This window comes from Homalodisca vitripennis, chromosome 1 (genome assembly GCF_021130785.1).
Source record: "Homalodisca vitripennis isolate AUS2020 chromosome 1, UT_GWSS_2.1, whole genome shotgun sequence".
In the NCBI taxonomy this organism is placed as follows: Eukaryota; Metazoa; Arthropoda; class Insecta; order Hemiptera; family Cicadellidae; genus Homalodisca; species Homalodisca vitripennis.
This window is the reverse complement of record NC_060207.1, coordinates 237,049,038-237,074,399: the sequence shown is the minus strand read 5'-3', so window position 1 is coordinate 237,074,399 and position 25,362 is coordinate 237,049,038. Positions and strand designations below refer to the sequence as shown.

General features: G+C 34.8%; 1 protein-coding gene across 3 annotated transcripts in view; it reads left to right on the top strand.

Annotated features, from left to right (window-relative positions):
* Window positions 1–1,858: 1,858 nt before the first annotated feature.
* Window positions 1,859–25,362, top strand: part of LOC124353170 (transcription factor kayak) — a 35,761-nt gene continuing 12,257 nt past the window's right edge. Inside the window, exon 1 of one of the 3 annotated variants that reach the window (XM_046803040.1) lies at window positions 1,859–2,087. In XM_046803040.1, coding sequence (XP_046658996.1) covers window positions 1,968–2,087 — 120 coding nt within the window. In that variant the 5' untranslated portion in view covers window positions 1,859–1,967. Of the gene's footprint in view, window positions 2,088–9,865; window positions 10,115–21,122; window positions 21,281–25,362 lie in introns of those variants that run through there. The other 2 variants (XM_046803039.1, XM_046803041.1) reach the window with 2 other exon arrangements.

The following is a 25,362-nucleotide window of genomic DNA, read 5'->3' as shown; positions in this document are numbered from 1 at the left end:
GAGATTGGTAATTCCTAAGTGAACGGCAACTTTATGTTACAGAAAAAATTAGTAAGAACCATATTTAAACACCACCATTTGAACCTTATTTGAAGTAACCTTGAAGCCGTTGGTCCCCAGGTTAAGTGTTAGAGAGGGCTTCTTAGTCCTAACTTCGCCTGGTAAAATAAGACATCTTTACTTTACTTTTAAACTATCAAGAAGAAAGACCGGTAATGTATTTTCACAAGCAATCGCTCAAAACATCTTCTGTTATTTACATATTAGAATTAACAATGTTTGTTGAAAATATGTCTTTCTCTTTCATGATTTATATATAGTGATATATTATAATATTTAAATAAAAATAAGAACACCAAAATCAAAAGCCACATTACAAATACTTACAATAATTTACTACATACATTAAATAAAATCAAATATACTGTACAGAAATTTTAATCAAAATTGAAGTCACCCTGAATAGAAAATATTTGTATTTAAAGGGTACATTGGAAATATGAAGCTTTATTAGAACAAATCTTAAAAATATTTTACTCCAAAGCAATCTTAAAAAATCATGGAAAAAAATTGGACGGTTGTAAACCCTGTCAAAAACCATGTTGTGGTACATGCAAAACCCTGTCTTCTAGTACAAATTTTAGCAGTAGCATAACTAATAAAACATCTAATTAAAGGATCTACTGATTGCTATTCAAGCAACATAATAAATATATCAGCTAAATTGTAATTTTTGTAATAAACAATATATTGGCCAAACCTCTAATACTCTTCGTATTAGAATGACAGGTCACTGTTATAGTATTGTTTATGGAGATGACAAGCCCCTCACTATACATTCCAGGAAACACAATCAGGACAAAATTGAAAACTGTTATAAATTAAAAAGCAGCAATAATGTTGCATTACATTCCAACGAAAATATAAAAATAGATTTAATTTGAGGAGGAGCGAAACTGCTCATCAACTTAAATTACAATCAAAATTTCATATAAGTTTGAACCTTCATCAATTTCTAAAATATTTGATATTTTGATTCTTTGGCATTCTGATAAAATATCAGTTGTGAGGTATTTTTTCACTGTTTATTATTCAATTACAGTTATTTTTTCTTGTTTATATTTTCTAGTTAGTTAAATAATTATTTTTTTATATTTATTCAATGTAACTTCTGAAGAAGTAGTTGAGACATACAACAATGTTTAAAGGGCAATATTTGGTTCTTTATTTTTGTATGAGAGAATTCATATATTATAAAAATATAATATAAAAAATAAAATTATTAGATGTGTAATGGTAGATTAGATTAATTAATTTTGGAGCAGTATTATATTTATTTGACAGGTATTCTTTATTTGCCACACCAAATACTATGTATTTGTATAGGAGTAGCACAATTTAAAATTTTAAATATTACCTACACGAAGTATATTTACATAATTTATTGGTAATATTTAACATTTTAAATTGTGTTACTCCTATACAAATACATAGTATTTTGTGTGGCAAATAAAGAATAACTTTCAAATAAGTATGATATTGATCCAAAATTAATTAATTTCATCTTCCGTTAAACATCTAATAATTTAATTTTATGGTTTGTTCTAATAATCCAAATTCAAATTTAATTTCCCGTATCGTACGTCACCTTCGTTAAGCTTCGTGTATGTTCGGTTGCTAATCGGTTGACGTCAATTGTTGGAAACAGTCACGTGGTTAGGGAGTGTTCTTGGAAAGTAAAAATAACATTGGGTGATGATGTCATCCAGCCAATAGGCAAGCGGGGGAGTGGGGGGAGCCACCAAGTTGCTTTATTTCAGGAATAGGAGGGCTTCCCCAATACCCAGTTGATGAGTCATCGTTGCTAGGCAGCAGACGTAGTGTCAGTGAGGCTTGTGTTTCAATTTCTGTTTTGTTTAGAAGTAAATATTTCTTGAAGTTGGTGAAAAATAACATTAGTGAGAAACATGTTTTTACCGTCTGGAAATGCTGTCTCAATATCTAAACAAACTGATAGGAAATCGACAGCAGAGTTCTTAGCAAGCATGGCTTCAGAGATTTCTGTTATCCCCAGCAGTACACTATCGGTGAGTCATTGTTTGTCAATCCTGCACATGTGTTATATTGGATATATTCACATTTTATCGTGGTTTTTCCTTCAGCAACCATTAATAAGAAACAGGTGTTCACTAGAGTGAGACGCCATGATGTAACACACGTCAGCATTAACTAGGCACTTTATTCAAGGTTAATATGGTCGAAAAAATGACTAGCCTACCTTATGTAGTTTACATGTAAGAATTTTTCCATGATTGCCTGTATTGCGTACAGTTCGAAATAAACATTTTACAGGTCTTCTGTAAATGCTTAGGATAATTTAAACCCGTCTTTAATTTGTTTTAATTGAATTTCCTCCACATTTATGGTTAATTTGCTTAGGCACAATGTTCTCTAATAAATATTTCTAGCTAAACCTGAATCTAATTTTTTTAAATACATTTCCTGAACATTTATGGTTAACTTGCTTAGGTCATATAGCCTATTCCCTAATAAACTTTGGTATCAATTTACAATACCGTGACCATGGAAAGGTATGTTCATTTTTTTTCCCTGAAAACTACAATTTTTCCTGAAAACAATAGTGAAGAAAAAATTCGTCGGCAACGAAAATCAAAGGAGTTACGATTTTTTGAAATCCTCTGAAAACTCTGTTTTTGACAGTACATCTGGCAATTTTACTGAAATCTAGTACGTTAATCCTGTCAACGATGCCTGCCCGCTGCGCACTGCTTGCTCTTTTAGAAAAAAAATTAACTCGAGCTTGCAAAAGTCGAATCCCAGATCACGTGATGCCCCTGATCCTTAACCCTCCAAGTGTTGTTCGACAAAATTTTGTCGGTTATTTTCCATCCTTAACGCAATAATGCCCGAAAGGCATCAATATAATACGACAATATACTTTCCCCCCAGTTTATATGCACCTGTGATAATAATACTTGGCTATAAATGCCCAACCCATGAAAAAAGTCCATTTTGCATGGTCACGGTATTGTAAATAAATACCTAAACTTTTCTAGCTATGATTAACACACCTAATTTTTTGAACATCCAAGAGTTTATAGTGTTGGTGTATTTCCGACTGCTACTTCCAAGTTTATAAAACTGCAGATGGCATGGCTGTTGTAGTGCTCTATCTGACTGATGCTGAATTAAATTAAAGGGTAAACATTAATAAGCAGCCTACACTCTTTATTTGGTTGTTTTTATTGATTGTTTTGTTCTTATCCATGAATAATTCAATATTGCAAAATTATATAACAACATATGATTTCAACTTTATAATTACAATAATATTTAGTGTAGAAAATAAACAATGAGAAATAAGTAACTAATAAATTATGAGTTTGAATGTGAGGAAATCATGTGAGATATCTTTTAAAAGTGACAAACTTTGTTTTAATTGGCTTCTAGATGTGGATTTGGCTCCTAGTAAACCGCTTAACTTCGTTTCATAAAAACGGTTGCTCATTGCTTTCTGGGCAAGCTGTAAATATTGTAAAGTCTTTCTGATATTTAGGTCTAGGTCAAAATTTGTTTTGTTATTTTTTTAACACTAGCCTATTAGTAAATGTATTTAATTAAAAGTTTTATTGGTTATTTGTGTTATTGTATTATTATAATTCTTGTAGTGTGCAATAATTAATTATAGATAATGTTTGATAATGACAATCGAATAACGAGTGTAGGACGCTTATTCAAGTATCCCCAAAATAAATCTTTTATATTTACCATTGAAGGTAAAACACAAAATATCTTCGATTTTAACCAATCACAACAAGGAGATTTTAATTTTACATTTGCTTACCTACTGCTTAATTCTTAACAATAACTTGATTAACATTCATTTAATTTTCAACATCTTTTAAAAAGTACGGCACTGAAACTACATTTGAATTGTTTCAAGAGCAAGATTTGGCTGCAAAAGTAACTGTATGTAGGGAGGACATGAAAGTGAAAGTAAAATATGTCAAATAAGGCAAGTAAGCAAAAAAGTTACTTTAATTTTACTCAAATGGGGATAACATCTATTCTGGCAGACTAATTAGCCACTATATCTGTACACAATGGAAGTAAGTAATCTAGTGAATCTTTTTCTATATTTCTTTACAGCTGTGATGAATTTGTACTCCAGAAAACAATAAGAATTAAAATCTGACTATTTCAAACATCCTGGGTTTTTTTAATTAGTTTGATTTTGTTTAATTAATTACCTTTGTTTCTTTATATATTATTGTTGATAAAACCAGATTCAAAATACAAGTTTATACCCGTAGATTATTGGACAAAAACATTGATTTTAGTCTGATATATTATTTTATGTAGTTGGATCTCGATATGGAACCAGCCAATGGCATTAGATACTTGTACTAAGAATTTTTACAGCTTAATATCTTAGAACTCTTCAGGCATATTGGTTTGTAGTTCTTGTCAGAGCACTCAGGTGCTAGGGATTAGGGAACTCTGAAATCCTAATTCGAAATGTGTCTAGATAACTTATTTAGGTCTAGTAGAATCATGCTTCCTTAAAAAAAATAGTTGCTGGAGTTGGTTGCTTGGGTGGAGTACAATAAGCGGACCCGAGTTTTTATATCAAGATTAACAAGTATTGCTTAGCCTAATTGCACCCATTGATGTAATCAACTGATATTGATTTGATTAATTAATTTAAACAATGAACTGTTGAGCGAAGAATCTTGGAGCATTGGAAAAAGTTTTAATTTAATATCACTGGTAAATGAATACACATTTCCAATATTAACTTTATTCTTGCGAGGCCTTTCAGAATCATTCCATCATCAGGTAACTCCATAAATGAAAATAAGTCTCGTGATGGACATATTTATATTGGGTATATCAGATGATTCACAGGAGTTTTGGCGTTTATAGAGATCTACAAGAACATATTATAACACTTTTCATAGGATAAGGATGATGATATTAATAGGTCAACTTCAATTTTATTTACTGTATACTTTATTTAACCTTTCTAATATCACAAGGTAAGGAAATAAAATTAGACATTGAAAACATGGAATTGATTCCACAGCAAGATATATAAAAGGTTCAAACTGGACCTAACCTAAGTACCAAACTCTGAGAACTCTCCAAGGGCCAATTTAGTTTACCTGAATTATTAATTATTTATAATCTTTGTTATTTGAGTTTTTTTTTATAACTAATTGAGAGTAACGTAACTGTATCGTAACTGTCAAGCTACCTCAGGGCTGATCAGTCCATATCTGAGAGCCAACTAGCTTACATGAGAGCTCTTAGCTATAACTTGCTTAATTTCATCTTTGTTTCTCTAATTGCAAATTCTGTTTTTTCAATGCGTGTTGGTTGACTTTAAGTTACGATGTTTGGCCCTCAGGTTGGTTTGGCAGGCTTGTAGTTAGGTTAAGTGATTTTTTTGTATTAGTTTACCACAAATAATAATGTATACACAATACACTGTTGGTGTGTTCATCCCAAGTTATGTATTAGTATTGTTGATAAATATCTATAATTTTATTTTGATAGCTCAATTTATTGTTTTTATGGCTAGATACAGTAGGCCTAGTGACAGCCTAAAATAACTTATATACTATTAATTTATAATACTACCTGAATGCTGTACCTCTGGGTTCAACATGCCTATGACAATTCAACCGTAACACTGTTTTCCTCATTTAATTTCACGTTAGTTTGAAATAAAAGTTACAAATATTGATATAACTTGTAATAGTATTTATGGCAGTTAAGAAAAGTGTAGATTTTTATACTTGTACCTTACATTATTTTTAAATTTTGATTTCTTTAAAACCTGTCTGGATTGTGTTAAAATTTTAATACAAGGTTAACAGGATTGCATATTTCATAGTTTGATCTCTTCAAAACCAACAGATGTTGTACATTTTCTAATTCAACTATACTTTTGTTTTATGAGGCCCCATAAAATTCTTTTATTGTCATCGTTATAATTGTTGAGTAATTTGCAGTTACATTCCATCATTGCTACGCACATTAATGAGTCCAGTGATTGTAAAATGGTTTATATTTGTACTTGTTTTATGAAATAATGCGTTGGCTGAGGACAACAGCTCGCTTTTTCTACAAGTCGTTGACAACAACCTTATTTTTATATTTCTAATTTTTTATATTATATTTACACTACCAATCGTTGAATTAATGATCCTGTCTGAAAACGTAACAATCATTGAAGTAATGATCCTGTCTGAAAACGTAACAATCATTGAATTAATGATCCTGTCTGAAAATGTAACAATCATTGAATTAATGATCCTGTCTGAAAACGTAACGAATATCAGAGGGTCTTTACTCTTAAGAAGCTTTGTGACAACGACCTAACTTGGTTAGCAAACTAAAAGTTGAATCAAAATGTTCTTGTCATAACGACCCATATTAAGAAATTGAAGACTCAATTACAAATAGGTTCATTAACACAACAGCCATTATTCTATATGTTTATTTTATTCAATCCATTGGGCTGTTTACACTACGTATTTTTGTATCAACAGCCCAAATATATATTAAAAGTTGAAAAGTAGAAAAAAGGCCTGTTTTCAGAATAAACTGAAATGTATGCGTTTATAGGTAGTTGACACAAAAGCCTTGTATTAAACTGGAACTCGAATAAGAAATTCCAGAGCGATTGCTCAATGGATATTTGTCTCAATGCTCCTGCATCTCAAACATGTGTTTTAAAGCGAAATACAGTCCAATCTTGATAATCCGACAGATACAGGACCAGCACACTGTCGGATTACCAATGAGTCAAGATTACCAAGGGTGCCATTTACACAATTCATAAATAACCTATAACCAGTAAGAAACGTGAAAATAAGCAAACACTATACTGTAAGAACAAACTGTTTTATTGTACGTACCTAATTATAGTAGAATGAACAAACTGTGCATACATAACATATAAGGAAAACTCTTAAAATACCATATTTACGCTTAAAAAAAAAATCAAAAACGGTTAATTGCTTCTTCCTATTTAAAAAATTCTGAGATCACATTCTCTTAGAGATTTTTTAAACGAACAATTGTCTTAATTTCAACACCACGCTCTTAACAGTGAGTTATAAGGGTAGCAGATGCAGACACAGCGTCATTACAACTGACTAGAAGAACTAGCAGCCACCTCGATCTTGTCGCCGTCAGTTTTGCTGCTGTCTCGAGTAGTGGTCTCTTCAATCTCATCATCATTTAAGTCGGCATTTAGATCAGCCTCCATCAGCCAGTTCTGTCCAAGCCACGTTGTAACATGAAACACTAACAGCTGTACACTTGTACAGTACTACAGAGGTCTGAGCAGCCAGCGCAGTGCCGACAGCCTTTTTCTAGTGTGTCGGACTACCGAACCTGTCGGACTGGCAAATGTCGGATTATCAAGATTGGACTGTAGAGTTAATTAATGAACTCTTTCTCCCTAGTAGACGTCTTTTTAATTAAATTAATATTGTGATATGCCATAGCAAGGACCATAGGGTTGCTGGCGAATTAGCTTAAGTGGGTATGGATAACACATAAGATTATTTTATCTTGTTCATTACGTTCCATACTTATACTTGATCCGTACTCTGTACTCTATTAGCAGTCTATCGTCGCCAGCAATGCCATAATTCCCATAACGGGAATTTTAGTAATATACCGGTTAAGCAATTGACTTTTCTACACATAATGTAGCTGTGGTGGGAAGGGTTAATTCAATGGGAATGTTGAATTCATTGCCAGTTCACCTTCCTCTTAGTGCAGCACCTAAAATCTGATGCTGTCAGATACGTGACTCTTGAGTAGGGTGACCAGATGCAAATTCCTAAAAGGAGGACTTATGGGGGTGAAAAGGAGACAATATTAAATATTGTAAAATATTGTGAAAAACATTTATTTACACGTTATTAGAAAAACGCACATTATAAATTAGTACTGTTGCTTGTAATGCAAATAAAAAACTCAAATTGGATTTGTTTTTACTTATAAATCAAAATATAAAAGAAATTCATATTACTAAAGTGTATATTGATGGATAAACACATATTTTTAGGCTATTATTTTGTATGTGGCATAACATGTAATGACTTATTATTGGAATTTTTCTCTTTAATAATTATAACTGATTTGAACCAAAATATTAAAAATAATATTAAGAATAATATTTGTAAAATAATTGGAATTAATTCATTACATTATTTGTAAGCTATACTCACAGACATTTTATAAGAAATTATCACTATAACAAAAACTATATAATGCATTATAACAAAATTCTTATAATTCTTAACACATAAATAGGAAATCAATGGGTGGTAGCAACAGTACAGCTGAGTGGATAGAAAAAACAGTGCCATGGCATTACGTGTGCGCTGCAATAATTTTTCATGGCCTGTCTTCGGGACTTCGGAATCCAGAAGAATATTTTAACATCATGCTCTTATGTTTGAACATTTAAGTGTTTGCTAAAAAGCCAGATATTTTACATAATTTTCAAAAGCCAGGAGGACATGCCCTCCTAAAGCCGGACGTCTGGTCACCCTGTTCTTGAGTGACTTGACTCTTTATATCTGGGGTCATTTCATCTGAGGAGATACAAAAAAAGTTGACCTCAAAGAAGAACAACAATACAAACTCCAAAAATACGAACTATTGGGAATTTTACAGGTTGGAGTAGTTCTGTAACACTTGACCTGTCTACTGTGTAATTATATGACTAGCCTAGCATCATAGCATAACAAGCATACATCATTAAAAGCTAGTCTGTACTTTAGAGCAGGGTGTCGGCGTCAAAAATCGACCAATATTTGAAGAGTCAGTTTGGTACCCCCCCCCCCTAAATTTGTAAGAAATTAAACAGAAATTGTAATATTTTTTTTTAAAGTGAATAAATAACACAGAAGATACGCATGCTCTCCTGATCGGTCGCTGCCAGCAAGCACAGTGCTCGCTTGGCTCGTCGCTTGCTTGGGGTCCACAGTCTGCCAGTACTGCGTATACCTCCAGTACACCTCCTTTAGCGAAGCGTCAATTTTAATTGTTATAATGTGCTGTAAAGAGAGACAAGTTTACAATTTTAAGGTTAATGTTTACGTTGTGATGTGATAGACCGCATAATAACAGAAGTGTGTGTAAAATAAAAAGCATATTAAACCTGATAAATAAGTTTTTATTTAATACCTATATATATATATTTTGTTTGTTTGTTTTTTGACGAATGTCATTCTCAAAAAGGATAAAAATAAAAGTACATATACTAATATATATTATTATAACTTTTCAGTTGTATTTTTAGACATGTTTTCAGACCAAAACAAATTGTTTCAATAAAAAACCAGCTTCTAGAAGTGTAAGATTTTGTGTTTAAATTAGTGTTCAAATGTCATTTCAAGGTCAAACTTTTTCAAAACATTTTCGGGGGAGTGTCCCCGGACCCCCCATTCGTCCCCCCAAAGTTTTTATGCTGACGACGCTGATGTATCAGAGCTATGGTATAGGTTCAAATTCGCTAAGAACAGACTGAAGCAATTTTGACCAGATCACAATCGATTTTGTTATTTCTCTATCCCTTGAGCATCAGTTCAAATGAGGCGTTACCTCTAGATCTTTAGAACTTTCAGTCAGAGTAGTAGACATAAGGTCAGAATAAATAAAATTAATTGTAGATGAAATTTTTCCATTGGTAAACATTATTCTCGCGCTTTTCATGTCGTAAATGCCATTTATCGACCGGAGATTATTTTCTGGGTCAGAAATTCCATGACAGGCAGGAATGCGGCGAAGCGCCCCGCCGTGCCGGGGAGCGGAACTGCCTGCGTGAGTCATGCGACCGACTACGCACGTTTCCCGGTACCGATTGTCGAGTGTCGACGGTTATCGCTGGCCTCGTGAGTCGCGTCATACGGACCAGTCCGCTCCTTACCTCCTGGCGGCAGTGTCGGCGAAGTGGTGCGATTTGACAGTGCCGCCGCGCCGTGTGGTGTTTCAATATTTGAAGAGGTCAAAACTACGGAGATATCTCTTCATTGTTCTGTTCTGGACTAATCCTCCCCCAGAGGTAGGCAGACAAATTTTAAACTGTCTCTTTGTGCATGGATGCGATAGTCTTGAGAGCATTAGGTTAACGGGAGATAACAGTAAAAATCCAAATTAAAAATATAAAATACTTGTGACTCCAACGCAAAAGCAGAAGAATTCTTTCAGCAGTTCTGCAACATATTTCTGTTTCGTTTTATAAATTCTATTATAACATTAGTTTTCAAGTAGAAATGTACATCCTAATAAATTAACTCTTTATTTGATAAAAAACATTAGGTATAGAAATATAATATTTTTGTTTTGTTACAATTAAGAGAATACACATTTCATTTCATGTGTTGTAGACTGTTCCGAGTGTTTCTTCGTAACAGTTTACAAAAAGAAATATTGAAATTGTTAGGTGAGGGTCTACACAACGAACTCGAACGATACCGAATAATGTAAAAACGTGCAAATATAAACTTCTCTGTTTGAAACAAATTTGTGCGGTGAAAATCTAACCGCAGATTTTCATTTTTAAATGTACATAACAAGAGACGTGGATCGGCGGCACTCCTATCTGGAACGAACAAAGTACTTTGTTCTGGCGTTGCATAACTCTACACTGAATGACCTACTTAACCTAATTATTTATTCCCGGGAAGGACAGTGGAATTTTCTGGATCTAGTTGTATTGTCTGTTCTGATAATACCAATAAATATAACGACTATTCTGTTTATATTTCATGATCGTGTTATTGAAGACTCTTGGAGCAATTGGAAAGTTTTTAAATGTTAATAAAAACAATACTTTTCTAAAATTTGTGTATTTGCATATTTACACCATATGTTATTTTAAATATTATTTGTTACAAAAGTAATGTAAATATTTATTTGTGGAGTCGCCTGATGATGAAACCTTTGGTTTCGAAACGCCTCGTCCAAAAAATAAATAGTTTGGGAAAGTATTGTTTTTATTAACATTTAGTAATGATCGTGTTAGTTTTTTTATTTTCAGCAATGATACGAGTTTGAACTTCTATCTCTAACGTTATCTCTATCATCGTTGGCAGATCCGGAATTTGCGTTAGGGAAGACAAATATTTCGCGGAAGAGAGAAGGCTAGATATACCCTAATCTTTTTTCCTATTTTGTATTTAAAACTCTGGATTTTTGGAAAATCGTAATCAAGTCTTCAGAATTGTTCAAAAATTTGCTCTGGCATTGTCATTTACTTAACAATTTGTGCGATACGTACCTCTGCTATTCTGGATAACGTAATGTTTATCCATGTTCATATACTAATAAACTGTTTATTTTTCTAAATCTTATAATACTGGCGGCCTTCTCCAAAAAATACACCAGAAAATAGTTTTATATGTAATACAAAATCATAATCTCTAAGCTCGTAAGACCAAACGGGGAGTGGAAAATTTCAATTTTATAATTATGTATAGTTTGAATTCTACAGATTTCTATTGTGTTCGTGAACATGTTTATAATAAGGTATAAACAGAATAATTAAACGTACAAATGTTCTAATATTGTAGTCTCCAAGTATCACATTCGTGGGTGGTTTAGTCCCGATGTAAGGATCAGGACAATTTATTAATAGGTTTCATGTAATACGAAAGTGACTAGCAGGAGTATATTGTTTGAGTATTTCATTATTTTCTCAGTCCCCTCCCCGAGAACACTGATTTGTTTAACGTACCATTACAAGTTCCTTGTGATCAACATTTTAGTGTAATAGAGCATACGATAAGTCTCGAAACATTGAATCAGAAATTTTCGTAATTACATTTTGTATAAAGAAATTGTTGTTTAGTGTCTGCAAAACGATTTGGAGTGCCGACCTAGTATTTTTACAACACCCCAAGGACGTAACCAGCGAGGGGGTTTAAGGGGTCCCCGGACCCCCCAAATTTTAAATAACTTTTTTTAGTAAACGATTATTATTATTATAGTATTAATGACTTACTTCTGAAAGATCGTTCTCAACAAAGACACGGACCAGTAAATTGTTAAGGAACTAAATGGGGTCTTACTCTCTGTCCACTACGGGAAAATATAAGCTGCCTGAACCACCCCCCCCCCCGATTCTTTTTCCTGGCTACGTTCTTGCAACATCCCACTAGGTACTTGGTGGTTAGTGGAGTTTACCAACGTAGTTAGTGAGTACGATATGGGTCGGCTTTACAAGAAATAAAGTCCAATGTCAACAAAATATATAACAAATCAAACAAGAACTTTGTACTGTAAATCCAAAGATCGTGCTTTGAACCGTTGCCTGTTCTTTATTGTTGTTTACCAGTGTTTGCTTACTCCAGTTGTAAGCTTATTCTAGTAAACAATGTCCTGAGATACCGATGTTTAAGGTTACTTCAAAACCGAGTTAGCTTATCAATGCATCTGGTGTTTGTGCTTATCAATGCATCTGGTGTTTGTGCTTATCAATGCATCTGGTGTTTGTGCTTATCAATGCAACTGGTGTTTGTGCTTATCAATGCAACTGGTTTTTGTGCTTATCAATGAACCTGGTGTTTGTGCTTATCAATGCGTCTGGTGTTTGTGCTTATCAATGCACCTGGTGTTTGTGCTTATCAATTCACCTGGTGTTTGTGCTTATCAATGAACCTGGTGTTTGTGGTTATCAATGCAACTGGTGTTTGTGCTTATCAATGCACATGGTGTTTGTGCTTATCAATTCACCTGGTGTTTGTGCTTATCAATTCACCTGGTGTTTGTCGGTTGGTAGAACTTATTCAGTACGAGTTAAGATATAGATAAGATAACATCAAATCTCGTTTATTCGATTTTCTAGGAGTTTGTTTCGGTATCGGCTTTGGCTCTGGAGACGGGACAATTATTGACGACATTCCTTACCGTGAATTTCCTTCCTAGAAGCGGCCGGCCAGCGTGCCCACACGTCAAGGCCGACCCTGGTGATGACGTCAGCAAATTCTATCTCACCTACACAAAAAAAACTAGCGCGACACGTTGTAAATTGTGTTCTTCCGTGACTCTCTACAATTGGGCGTAATCTACTGCTTTATCATCGGTGGTAAATGCATCCAATTGTGTTCTTTTCTGACTGTTTGTGTGTAGATATTTAACTAAGAGTTGGTATTTTTTTGCTACTCGATCCAACATTGGCTCGTTGTGATCTTTTTTCCGCCTCCAATATTCTGAAAAAAGTGGTTATGGTCATATCTTGATTTGGACCACTGTGCCTCAGAGTCGAGTCAGGTAGACAATGTTCAATTAAGTGTCATACTTATGATTAAAAACAATAAAATTAAAGTTAAATATGTTGCTTTGAAACATATTTAAACAGTAGGAATCTATGTTTTTCTGTCAAAAGTTGTTTGAGTAACCAACATCGTAAGTTATCCAGATCGAACCGCGTCAGAACATAGCGTACAGAATATTAAAACCTGAGTTTTTGTTTGTAAGGAATTAGTTGCCGAAACAATGTTTTTGTGCAGTGTGAACAGAAAAACAAAGATGTTAGATTTCGCACTGACCGCGTGAGTCAAAAAACTAAAATTGTTTTAACACAAAATGTGTCTTTTTAAATATCCTGCTAAATAAAAGAAGCAAAATGATTTAGTAACATCTTGTCATTAAAACGAACGTTAACAGTTTGCGTAAAATATAAAATGTGTGTCGTTTATCAAATACTTAGATGGATGTCTGTTAATTTTGTGGCAGCTTTTTCAGAATTTGCTTATTGATTTGTGAATTTTATTAAATTACAAGCAGTTGTTGATCTTGGCTTCGCACGTATTTTGGTAAATAACAGGAACGCCATACTTTTTAATTCGTATAATAAACACTCCAGATATGTTGACTGAGAACATTCCTATCTTCTAATCAATTTCATTATAATTTGACTTTAAATTTGTGAAACTCAGTGTTTTGTGCCTCTTAAATCGGAGAGAGAAAAACAGTTCTTATAAACAACAATACAATGAATCCAAATTTTTCTTCAACATTCTATGGAATTTCATTTAATAGCTCCAATGATTTCAATAACACTTGAAATCATATTCGAATGGCTTTAATTCTTCACAGCTGTCATCTGTATTAAGCTGATACAACTGACATTGCTATTTATTTGCATCACTCTAAAACATCTGGTATTTGTTTTTCATATGAATAATAATTCTGGGACATTGGGTGGCACGTTGCGTTCTGTGACTCTTATCGACTGTGATCAACGTGACTGTTTTTACAATAAATAAATGTTCTTTACAACCCCTAGCGTAATTATACTAACAAATCAATTAAATGCAATTGCATTATTTTCGTAAAGATAGCATTAACTAAAACATTCTGTGTGTACATGAGAATTTTGTTACAATGATTACGTTTACACCTCTTGCAAAAGTTTACTCTCACTTCTTTTGTTAACATAGCCTGGATATGATGGAGGATAAGAAGGTCTATAAAGTGGCTCGAACATTTATAAAACAAGAATCGATGAAAATGTTCGTTATGCTTTGTCATTCGATTTTTAGGAAGTAACACGAGGGGGAGTTGTTGATGTTTTGTTTTCAAAACATTTAAAACCAGTGTTGACATCGTTTTATGGCACAAACCCAGTATCGATTTTGAAATTGGATACTGTTAAGGAGTACCTATACTATCTACGAGCACTTTTGGAAAGTTTGCTGTAATTGTCAATTAATCAATTGTAGATGTGATAAAAATATACCATAAATGATTTAGGCTTATTTCGGATTGTCTCTTTGGTAAACATGTACACTCTGTTTTCAATCATGTTGTTATATAAGGATCAAAACGGGAGTGTGTTATGCAATAGGGAACATATCTTTCTGATGTTTTGTTCACAATTCGCGTCGTCGACTGCTCGTCCGATATTCGGTCTCAAATTTTGCAAATAAAGATTTTATTTTTCTACGCGTATACATTAGTTTTCTAAAAATTATTTTTTTATAATACAAGTATATACAATTTTGAGTTATATAGTTGAGACGACGCACAATGGTTATGAAACTAGTTTTAGGCTTGAGAAACTTTAGAAACCGGTTACCATTCTAGTTTATGTTTATCATGTATAACTACTGTTTTTCAATGGAATATGAAATACTAAAGCACTTTTTGCCTATTTACAATTCAAATACTGCAATTATAACACTTTGCAAGCGGGAATATTTTAATCGCCTTTGCGCTAGAATAAAGTAATATCGCAATCCCATAAATCCTTTATACGGCAGTTAAAAGTTAATTACATAACAAGGCCTAATCCTGCTTATCTTTTCCTTTTTCTATAGAGCCAAAGTGGCGTTTTATAAAATGTTTTAACCGCTTATATATTCATAAAAACAAAAAACCGATTATTTATTATAAATAAAGTTGTCAGAATAAACAACTTAGTAATTAGTGACAGAAAGTATTACATTTTGCAACGGTGGATTGTTTTCCGAGAAGGCTGTTTGGCGAAGTTTTATTTGCTCAAAATATTATTTAAATAAAAGCCCGTAGCCAATCGTTTCTTCTGATAAAAATCCACGTTTTTTTTTTAAATAACATAGTCGTTAACTATTCGCTTTAATACGTTGTCACAACGTAAGGTGGCAGATAATCTCCGCATATAAAAGAAAAGTCTTCACTATTCACTAATTCTACTAATACCAAATTCCAGTTAATTGCCAATGGCGCAGTTTGTAGCGGGTACGGCGGTTATCGTAAGATGACCAGATCAAGCAACGTCGAGCGTGGTTGCTGCTTGGATGGGTGACCGCTGAGCGATCCTGTCCTTGCAAGCAGCCCGCCTGCCCGGCCGTTGGTGGTGGTTCGGAAGTCACCTTTTAGCCGTTGGTCCCCAGGTCAAGTGTTAGAGGGCTTCTTAACCCCTAACTTCGCCTTGTAAAATAAAAACATCTTTACTTTACTTTTAATTCTCCGCCCGGATAAAGCTGAAACTTTGCCTTTTGACTTGAATAGAGAAACCACATAATTTTCAGAATGACCAAACACTCACAAGGCTTGAAATGGGGTTGCAATCGCTAGAGTATTATATTTTGTTTTTCAACTTCTCTACGTCTTAGAAAAGCGAAATTTATCATAGAAATGCTTCATGATTTGAACATAAAAAAGGGTTTTCATGAAGATCAACCATCCATAGGAATTGAAATAGGGCGCTTGGAAGAATCATGTTTTGTTTATGTTATTTTGTGTCTAGCAACGATGAAATTTGACACACACGTCTCATGTCTCAACAAGCATTTTTCAGGCCAGATCAATCACTCATAGGGGTTGAAATACAATTGAAAACCTTAAACGAACTGTGCCTTGTTTTTTAACTTCCTGCTGTCTTAGAACGATAACATTTTACATAACACATGCCACATGATTTAAACAGTAAAAAAAAAAAAAAAAAAAAAAAAAAAAAAAAAAAAAAAAAAAAAAAAAAAAAAAAAAAACCTCGCGAATATCGACAACCCATAAGGGTTGAAATAGGAATTTACCCTAGAAGAACCATATATTTTGTATTGAATTATATGTATGTATATATTTTCTTGCTTGAAGCAACAATGCGAACTCTACTAAGGCGCTAAAATTACCGTGGACCGGAAGTAGATTACAATGACGGGAAGTAGACGTTTTTTGAACGAAATAAACTATTCAGACTAATGTATGTTTCGTTTACGCGATCGAGGCAACAAGATAAAAGCTAGTAACGCATTGGTACTAACTTAATGTTAATTTATTCTTAAATGGATCGGAACATCTTTCAGTAACCATAATTGATTTCAGGAATGTTTGTTAGGCCAATTAAAATGGATATGCTCATGGCGTAATTGGTATTCAATAGCAAATTGCGTGCAAAGCCGTGTGCAACGGTTAGTTATAACAATAAACTTATAACCAATCGTTACAAATCCATGAGATATATGCTATATTTATCTTAAATTTAATGTCTGTAAAATCTGTAGCAAAGAAACAATAGGTTCTCCTTTTTTAATCGAAAAATATAATTTTATCGCCTCCACATATGTTTAACAGAAAATTAGACAAAAAGATTGGTAGCTTTATATGTATGTTGCATGTCGGAAAATTTGCTAAAGTTGTATTAGAGATAACGCCGATTTCTTAATTATTTTCGTTCTTTCATTGAACCTGCAAAATGTATGCATTAGCTAAAAAGTTTATTTAAAAAGGAAACACTATTGGATTGCGTGTTACAGTAATCTCTGGAAAACCCTGTAGTGTTACTAACCATGTTATGTATTATTGTGATTTATTCCTCCGTCAGCGAAAGCTTTTTAAACCCGACAGAGTTGCAAACCTTCCCTTAATTTCTCCTCTCTTAAATTTATCGTTCTTGGCAAATTATTTGGTATTTGGGTTTTAATGGCGCGATGGTAAGCTATTAGTCTCTCTAGCTTTCAGCATCCTCGTTTGATGTTGGATGGGTTGCAAAGCTGGTGTGATTCATATTCACAGTCTTCTTATGTTTAAATTCGGTGGATCAGTGATTCGCTTAAGATGGAAATGCCTTATAGTGGAGGACAACTGCTTATGAAGGAGTTGCGGGAGAATTAATGTAGGTACTTCTAAATCTTTTTCCGACAGGATTTAGGGACGTCCTTAATGTCTACTTCAACTGCACAGGTGAAGTCTACTTCATTAGGAATCCTGGGTCAGGATCTTGATCAGTTCATCACGCCCTGATATGAGAGGCAGATGTTCAGTGCTCATAAAACACTGCCGCTTATACAGGGTGTTCACAAAAGGGTGTCACAAACTTTTGTGGGTGATTGTATTCGTCATTTCAAGCAAAAAGTGTCCTATAGATATAGGTCGGAAATTGTGTCGTTAAGCCGCTGGCCGCCATTTTGTGTATTTTTTATTAAAAAAAAAATGAATATCTCTAGAGCTATTTAAGCTAAGGATACCAAATTTGGCACATAGGTTTGAATAGATAAGAGGAAAAAAATAATTGACCTATTTTCTTTAATATTAACAAATTAGCGTCTATTGAAAATATTTAAAGACTGAAAACAACAAATCCGTATAGCTATAAAAGGTGTATCGGACACCAACTATTAGACAAATCTCATTACAATTCCAACGGTACTAGTTTCAACGAAATCCGTCAGTGAATAAGCGAACACGACAACTTAAAAGGTACTAAGTGTGAAACTCATTTCGAGATCAATTTCAAGGTACTGACTTCAAATTTTGACCTTTCTGTACATCGCTGTCCGGTGTAAATTTGTAAATGTAATATCTGCAGGTTGCTCGAGGCAAAGAGCGTCGCGGCACAGCCAGGTGTGTTGCAGTCTGCGGACGGTAGACAGAAGATGACCGCGAGAGCGCGCGCGTGCGCATTCTGCGGACCGATATACCGATGAGTCACCGGGAATGACGCCAACTATAGTGCATTAAACCGCCCTCACCTTACAGTTGTCCCGTAGTACTCTAAAGAGCGTGTGTTTGATGTCCTCGGAGAAATTAATATTTTACACAATAATAATAATACTCTTTATTGCATCAACAATAGTTAATAATAATAATAATAAAATCTTTATTGCATCAGACAATATATCATTGTATCGCAATCGTCAAAATACCATTAGAATAATATCTAATGGTAATCTAAATATCTATACCACAGTTAATCCAATACAACAATTTACACACAGTCAGACATACATTTTCTACATTCAAGCAAATACATCCACACTGACTTCAGATCCAACAATTTCAGTAATATAATCGTTTTAATTATCCCAGCGACTCATCATGAATTCCTCGACAGAGTAAAACGCCTTTGACACCAATAGGCGTTTAAGACGAGCTTTTAATTGTTTTTGGTTGTTGACATTTGTTATTCCGTCAGGGAGCTTATTGATTAATTTGACACCAACATGAAGTGGGAGGTGTTGAGATAGCGTCAGCCTGTGTTGCTGAGTGAGTTCTTAAGGTGTCCCTGCCTCTAGTTTCGTATTGGTGAACGTTTCTACCACGAATCAATTGACATTTCGACACGCAGTACACGATCACCTCATAGATATACGAGGCAAAGTCAATAATCCAAGCTCCCCAAAATATATTAATTGCATTGCATGCGTCATAAAATGGAATTTAAATTGAAACTTTAAAATAAAACCATCATAAATTAATAGGTCTATTTTTTATAAACACAGTATGTCATAAAGCACTCAGCATAAAGAATTCATTCGGTCTTTATTTATCTATATCAGAACCGGGTTATGTGTTAAGTGTTAATACTCTTGAATAACTTCATTAATTTCTAATATTGTCCATTATGAACACATCAACAGAGTAAAATGCCTTTGACACCAGCAAGTGTTTTAGCCGAGCTTTAAATTGATTTGGATCGTTTAATTTTTTTAATACCCTCAGGCCTGACACTGAAAAAAACTGTGTCAACTTTTTTAAGTTGATTAGCCTGACACCAACTTGGGACGGTAAGCGTCCATAAGGCGTCGTTCTGTGCTGATCGAGTCGAAAGTTGTCCCTGCCTCTAGTCCCGTAGTGGTGGACATCCCTGCCCCGTTCCAACTCACATTTGAGTCGACAGTACAGGATAACCTCTAAAATAAAGAGACAGGGTAAAGTCAGTAATCCAAGACTCCTGAAGGCGTCTTTGCACGACTCTCTGGGTCTTACTCTTTGTTCTCTTTGCACTCCGAAGTACTGTATTAAGTATGTGACTTTTTAAGGAGTGGGGCCATTGGCAGCATTATGAATGAGAGGAAACTGGCAAAAGTATGAAAAACTCTGAATGGCCGCTAGGAAGGGAAATTATAGCCACGACACTGACCTCACACACGTAACATCGCAAACATCACGAAGTGGCCACTTCGGTCCTTGTAGCCATTACCCGAGCAGCCGAGTCGCAAGGTCCGACAAACTGGCGCTCTGAATCTCGCGTCAAACAATTGTGTACAAGACGGTGTTACTGGCATCGAAGTAGTACTTCTTACACTGATTATTACTATACTTGACCAATTTCGCAGCACGCATCACAGGGAGTTCTCGGGCCATACCGGGCTTTACGATTTTCATTTTCAGTGTCGGACAATTGATCTTCAACCACAGTCAGTACGCCTTAGCCCCTGTGTCGTATACACAAGATCCAAAATGACAATTTCTAACCTTCCGGGTGGAAATTTGAGCTCAAATCGTGTTGCAAATCCAAACATTCTTATAAGACATTCCCACAAGTGCCCTGCAATGTTCCTGGTTGTCTACTTAAAAATGAATTTCAATTTGAGCAGTTTTGGGTATATTCTTGAAACTGTTAATAAATACGTGATCGGGCAAAGGCAACAAAGCACCCCACTAATTCTTTATCTACGTGATTAAATTAACATTATATATTTCCTACAGTTAAAAAAAAATGTTTTACTGTCTTAAATATTATAAGTTCAATACTGTACTTACGTTATATGTCACATCGATATGTTAGCTTATTTATAGTTTATAGTTTTTGATAACGGCATATCGTTTTGTGTTACTGCAATTTAGTTAACCATTTCACGGAAAATTATTAAAATCAGTAAAAACACAATGTGTTCGGTAAAATAACGTTGTAGTCTGAAAGTAAACAGTTTTTAACATGATTTTTCCTTGTAGCCTATATCTCCGAATTGTGTAGTTCTCGTTCACAAGGATGTTCAGTACACCGAAACTCTCACGACGATACGGTAGCTTCGAATTCTTTGTACTCGTACTCCAAGAAACACAAACTGTACTTTATTATTCGGTCTATATAATTTTTCTCTTGGCAGAATTGAATTAAGATTTCTCGGAAGTAGCGCTATATAAAAAGTATGTGGAAGTGGTCGCGACGGGCAGGCGACTACGCGGCGGCACCGGCCCCCGCCTGGTTCCGATTCGCAGAACTTTAAATTCTGTTGCGGGAAACGGAGAAATCGAAGCGGAGCGATCGTGTTTACTCTGTAGAAGCAGTTCCCTCCCTCCCCCTCCCCTATCGCGCTGTTCCCCCCACTCGGCGGCGCGCTGACGTCACGCTTGTATATGGTGTGGCAGCCGCTTAGAGCTCCCCGCTCCATCGTCAGTCTAGCGCCGCGACCCGATAATGACACAACAAGTGCCTCTGTACCTCCCGATGACCGCAGAGTTTGAAGCCGACACCATGTACAACGACACATTTTTCGACTTCGAGTACGACCCGAAAGTGGTAAGTTTTGTGTTTAACCCTTTATTATCACTGTGTGAAATTCAGTCGCGCTCTCGCGGTTGACGTAGTTATCTTCTGTTAGGGTTAGTAATAGATGATAGCGAAAGCATGGAAATGAAGATTAAGTGATAAAGCAGTTCTATTTAATTCCCATAATTGATTTTGTAATAAATTCTTTGGCCAAAATATATTGTTTGTCAAAAATATCGTTTCTTGCACATACGTTTTGTTCAAAATCGTTTTTCAAAATTTGTTTACATTTTTGTCAATTGTTATATTTTGTGGTAACCAATGCAAGAAAGATCAAGCCGATCACACAGTTTGAATCGATGTGGCAGGATTTAAAGTGATAAAGCAGTTTTACTTAATTCCTAACATTGATTTTGTAATAACCATTTGGCAGGGCACTAGCCAAAATATATTGTGTGTCAAAAATATCGCTTCTTACATATATTTTTTTGTCCATAAAAACTTTCAACATTTGTTTACATTTTTGTCAAGTGTTACATTGTGTAGTAACCAATACAAGAAAGATCAAGTCGATCACTTAATTTGAATCAATGTGGCAGAATTTAAAATCTGCCCGTCCTTTATGTAACATTCCGTTTTCAATTTCCATGGGAAAAGAATAAATAGTGCTAATAATTGGGATAAATAATTGAACACAATAGTAAGTACTGGGCGAGCTTGGCACGGACAACGGTGGAGCGATAAAACTCCCCGATAGTAGCCAAGATTGTAGCCAAGTTTAATCCGGATGTATTTGAGTGTCGGCCAGATCTTTGCCATGTCTGTGTAGGTGTGTTTTATTTGGTATTTGCTTCCTGCTTTGCTACCTGAAGAAGCATTTTAAATTACTGCTTTACGTTTAGTCTACCCAATCCGGATTTCACATTAAAATTAGTTTTAGTCGATCAGCCACAACAACGTCTGACTGAAAAAAAGTGTTGCTACTAACATACGTGTAATTGGACTGTTTGTTCAGGAAATTAGCTCTTTCTCCGCTCCCCCTCCACCTCATATCCTCAGATATCAAGTAATTAACCCTTTGAATGTACACTTTTATTTTATAGACGAGTTTGTGTTGATAGGGGTAGTGGTTCTCTCTTTAGCTTAAAAGCATTCATAACCATATTTATTCGTAACATTTATTTATTTTACAAACCCACATTGGAGGAACTGAAATTATAAGTCCATCTGACAGAACTAAAATGTGTTTTTGTGTGCTTAATTCTTTGAATTGGGGGTTTTAATTTTGTAGACAGTAGAATAACTCTCTAACACCTCTTTCAATTCTGCCGAAAGCTAGGTTCGACTTCAATATATTGTGCATGAAGTAGTAAGGGAAGTTTAAACTAAATATGGTGGTTATAGGCTGTCGGTATGAGGTTATACTAAAACCATGCACACATTATTTCAAAGTTAAACCGCCCTCGAAGTCAGTGAGATGTGTTCTCTCCAGTATACCATTGTAACATTGTTTGTTTTTTTTTTAAAATAATTAATATGAATGAGTATGACGCACAATTTTAGTTTATAGCAGGACACTCCTGGAGGTGATGAACAATAAATGATGTTACGTAGGAATATTTATCTGGATTAAAAAGCAGACTGTTTTTGAGTCTGAATAAGGAAATCGTGGAGTAATTGTAACTCATGTTCAAAAAGTAAGGTTATGTAAGATATCACTCTCTTCGTTCTTTTCATGTATATCTTTATTGAAAATCGTGGAGTAATTGTTACTCTTGTTGAAAAAGTAAGGTTATGTAAGATATCACTCTCTTCGTTCTTTTCATGTATATCTTTATTGGAAATCGTGGAGTAATTGTTACTCTTGTTGAAAAAGTAAGGTTATGTAAGATATCACTCTCTTCGTTCTTTTCATGTATATCTTTATTGGAAATCGTGGAGTAATTGTTACTCTTGTTGAAAAAGTAAGGTTATGTAAGATATCACTCTCTTCGTTCTTTTCATGTATATCTTTATTGGAAATCGTGGAGTAATATTGTAACTCTTGTTGAAAAAGTAAGGTTATGAGATATCACTCTCTTCGTTCTTTTCATGTATATCTTTATTGGAAATCGGGGAGTAATATTGTAACTCTTGTTGAAAAAGTAAGGTTATGTAAGATATCACTCTCTTCGTTCTTTTCATGTATATCTTTATTGGAAATCGTGGAGTAATTGTGTAACTCTTGTTGAAAAAGTGAGGTTATGAGATATCACTCTCTTCGTTCTTTTCATGTATATCTTTATTGGAAATCGTGGAGTAATTGTTACTCTTGTTGAAAAAGTAAGGTTATGTGAGGCACCTTTCTCCTCTATCTTTTCACGTATACCTTTATTCATCTCCTCCTTCTTTTCATGTATATCTTTATTAATATGTTATAACCCCTGTAAGATTAACTAGTAACAGAACACCTGTTCCGGATGTCCGATGCGCATGCGCAGTAGGCGGTTCTGAGGTTAGCTACTGTCCCCCCATGGTGTCCGGAGAAAGCACCGATCGTGTTTTCGGCGTTAACACCGCTCTCAGGGAATTCCAACTACGTAAACGCAGTTTCCTCATCGGCGGCCTAGTTTGTGGTCAGGTGCATCCGGTTCGAGATTCTTCCGGTTACTTAGTCGATGTAAATCCGTGGAAGCCTATGGATGACGTACTTGCTGCTGCAAAATCGTCAAACAAACATCTCCCAGCTGTTTACTTTCGCTATGCACTTTATCTGTTTCATTATCGCTAGTTGCAGATAAATCTATTCCAGTTGTTTCTATCGGTTTGCTCGGGCGATAACGACGTTTTGTTGCTTCAGCATGTTTGATGAGGGTTACAGTGCCACAGTAACGGGGCTGGGAACGCTTGGCAAGCGAGAAATAATGGTCATCGATAAGATAGCCTAAGTGTTTGGATAACACGCTCTACCAACACTACCAGCAAACAGGCGCGCCATTAAATTCGGCTTGGCGGCAAGAAACAGTTTACAAGTAGAGACCATTGTTGTGTTTGGACAGTTCCTTCCTGTTTAAACTTGGACTTTAACCTAGGATTTTGCACGGTCTCCTTGTTAACTGAACCATCGCTTTGGGTCAATAGAAGAAGATAAAACCATTTGTAGTTTATTGTAATTGTAGTTTTGTTTTACATTTAAACAAAGTTGACTTTTAACATCAGTACAGAATGTTAATTCTTTGTGCTAGGTTATTTTCCTGTTTTTGGACGCGATATTGCAACTGCTTTATAGATTATTAAATATTTCGATATCCCGTCATCATTAAAACTGATTGAAATGTCTATTAACTGTATCATCCGCCTTGGGTTAATATAGGATTTTAAAGCATCTATTGTAATTGTAGTTTTGTTTTGCAACATTTAAAAAAAGTTTTAACATTTGTTTTACAATATTTAAACAAAGTTGACTTTAAATATCAGCACCCAATGTTAATTCTTCGTGATATATTTTTTTCATTTCGAGCTTTTATAAATCAAGGTTTCATAGGAAAGTGGAAAACACTTCGGTTGGCTCCGATACAAAAGCTGGAATCGAAGTGTTATTGACATTTGTCCAATGAGACATTACTGACATCGAATGTCAGCGTGACATTACGGCCACGTTATCGGGTCGAGGTCAAGTCTTGTGCTTGTAGCGACATGCACATATCCGCTATCTCGCGCCTGTGTCAGGGCCTGCTCGCTCGCTCTTTTGAACCCTTTGTTTGTCAAGCTGTAGCAGTTTACACACACACTGGCTGCCGTGTGACGCACGAAGAACGTAGTGTGGCATGTCTCAGCATTGCACCATGTAGCCACCTGTGCACATCTGCCGTGACGCCAGCCTTTACACAACAAAAACCTGTGCGTTGACCAGATATTTTGCTCTAAATAATATTTATTTTGATTTTTTTTTCAATCCTTATGTTATTTGTCAATGCATATTTTGTACTAGATAATATTGCTTTTAATTTTTTTTATCCTTATTTTATTTGTCAATGCACAACAAAAGTCTTTGCGTTGACCAGATATCCAGATATTTTGTACTAAATAATATTTCTCTTGATACGTAGCCTACTGTATTTACAAAATAAAGA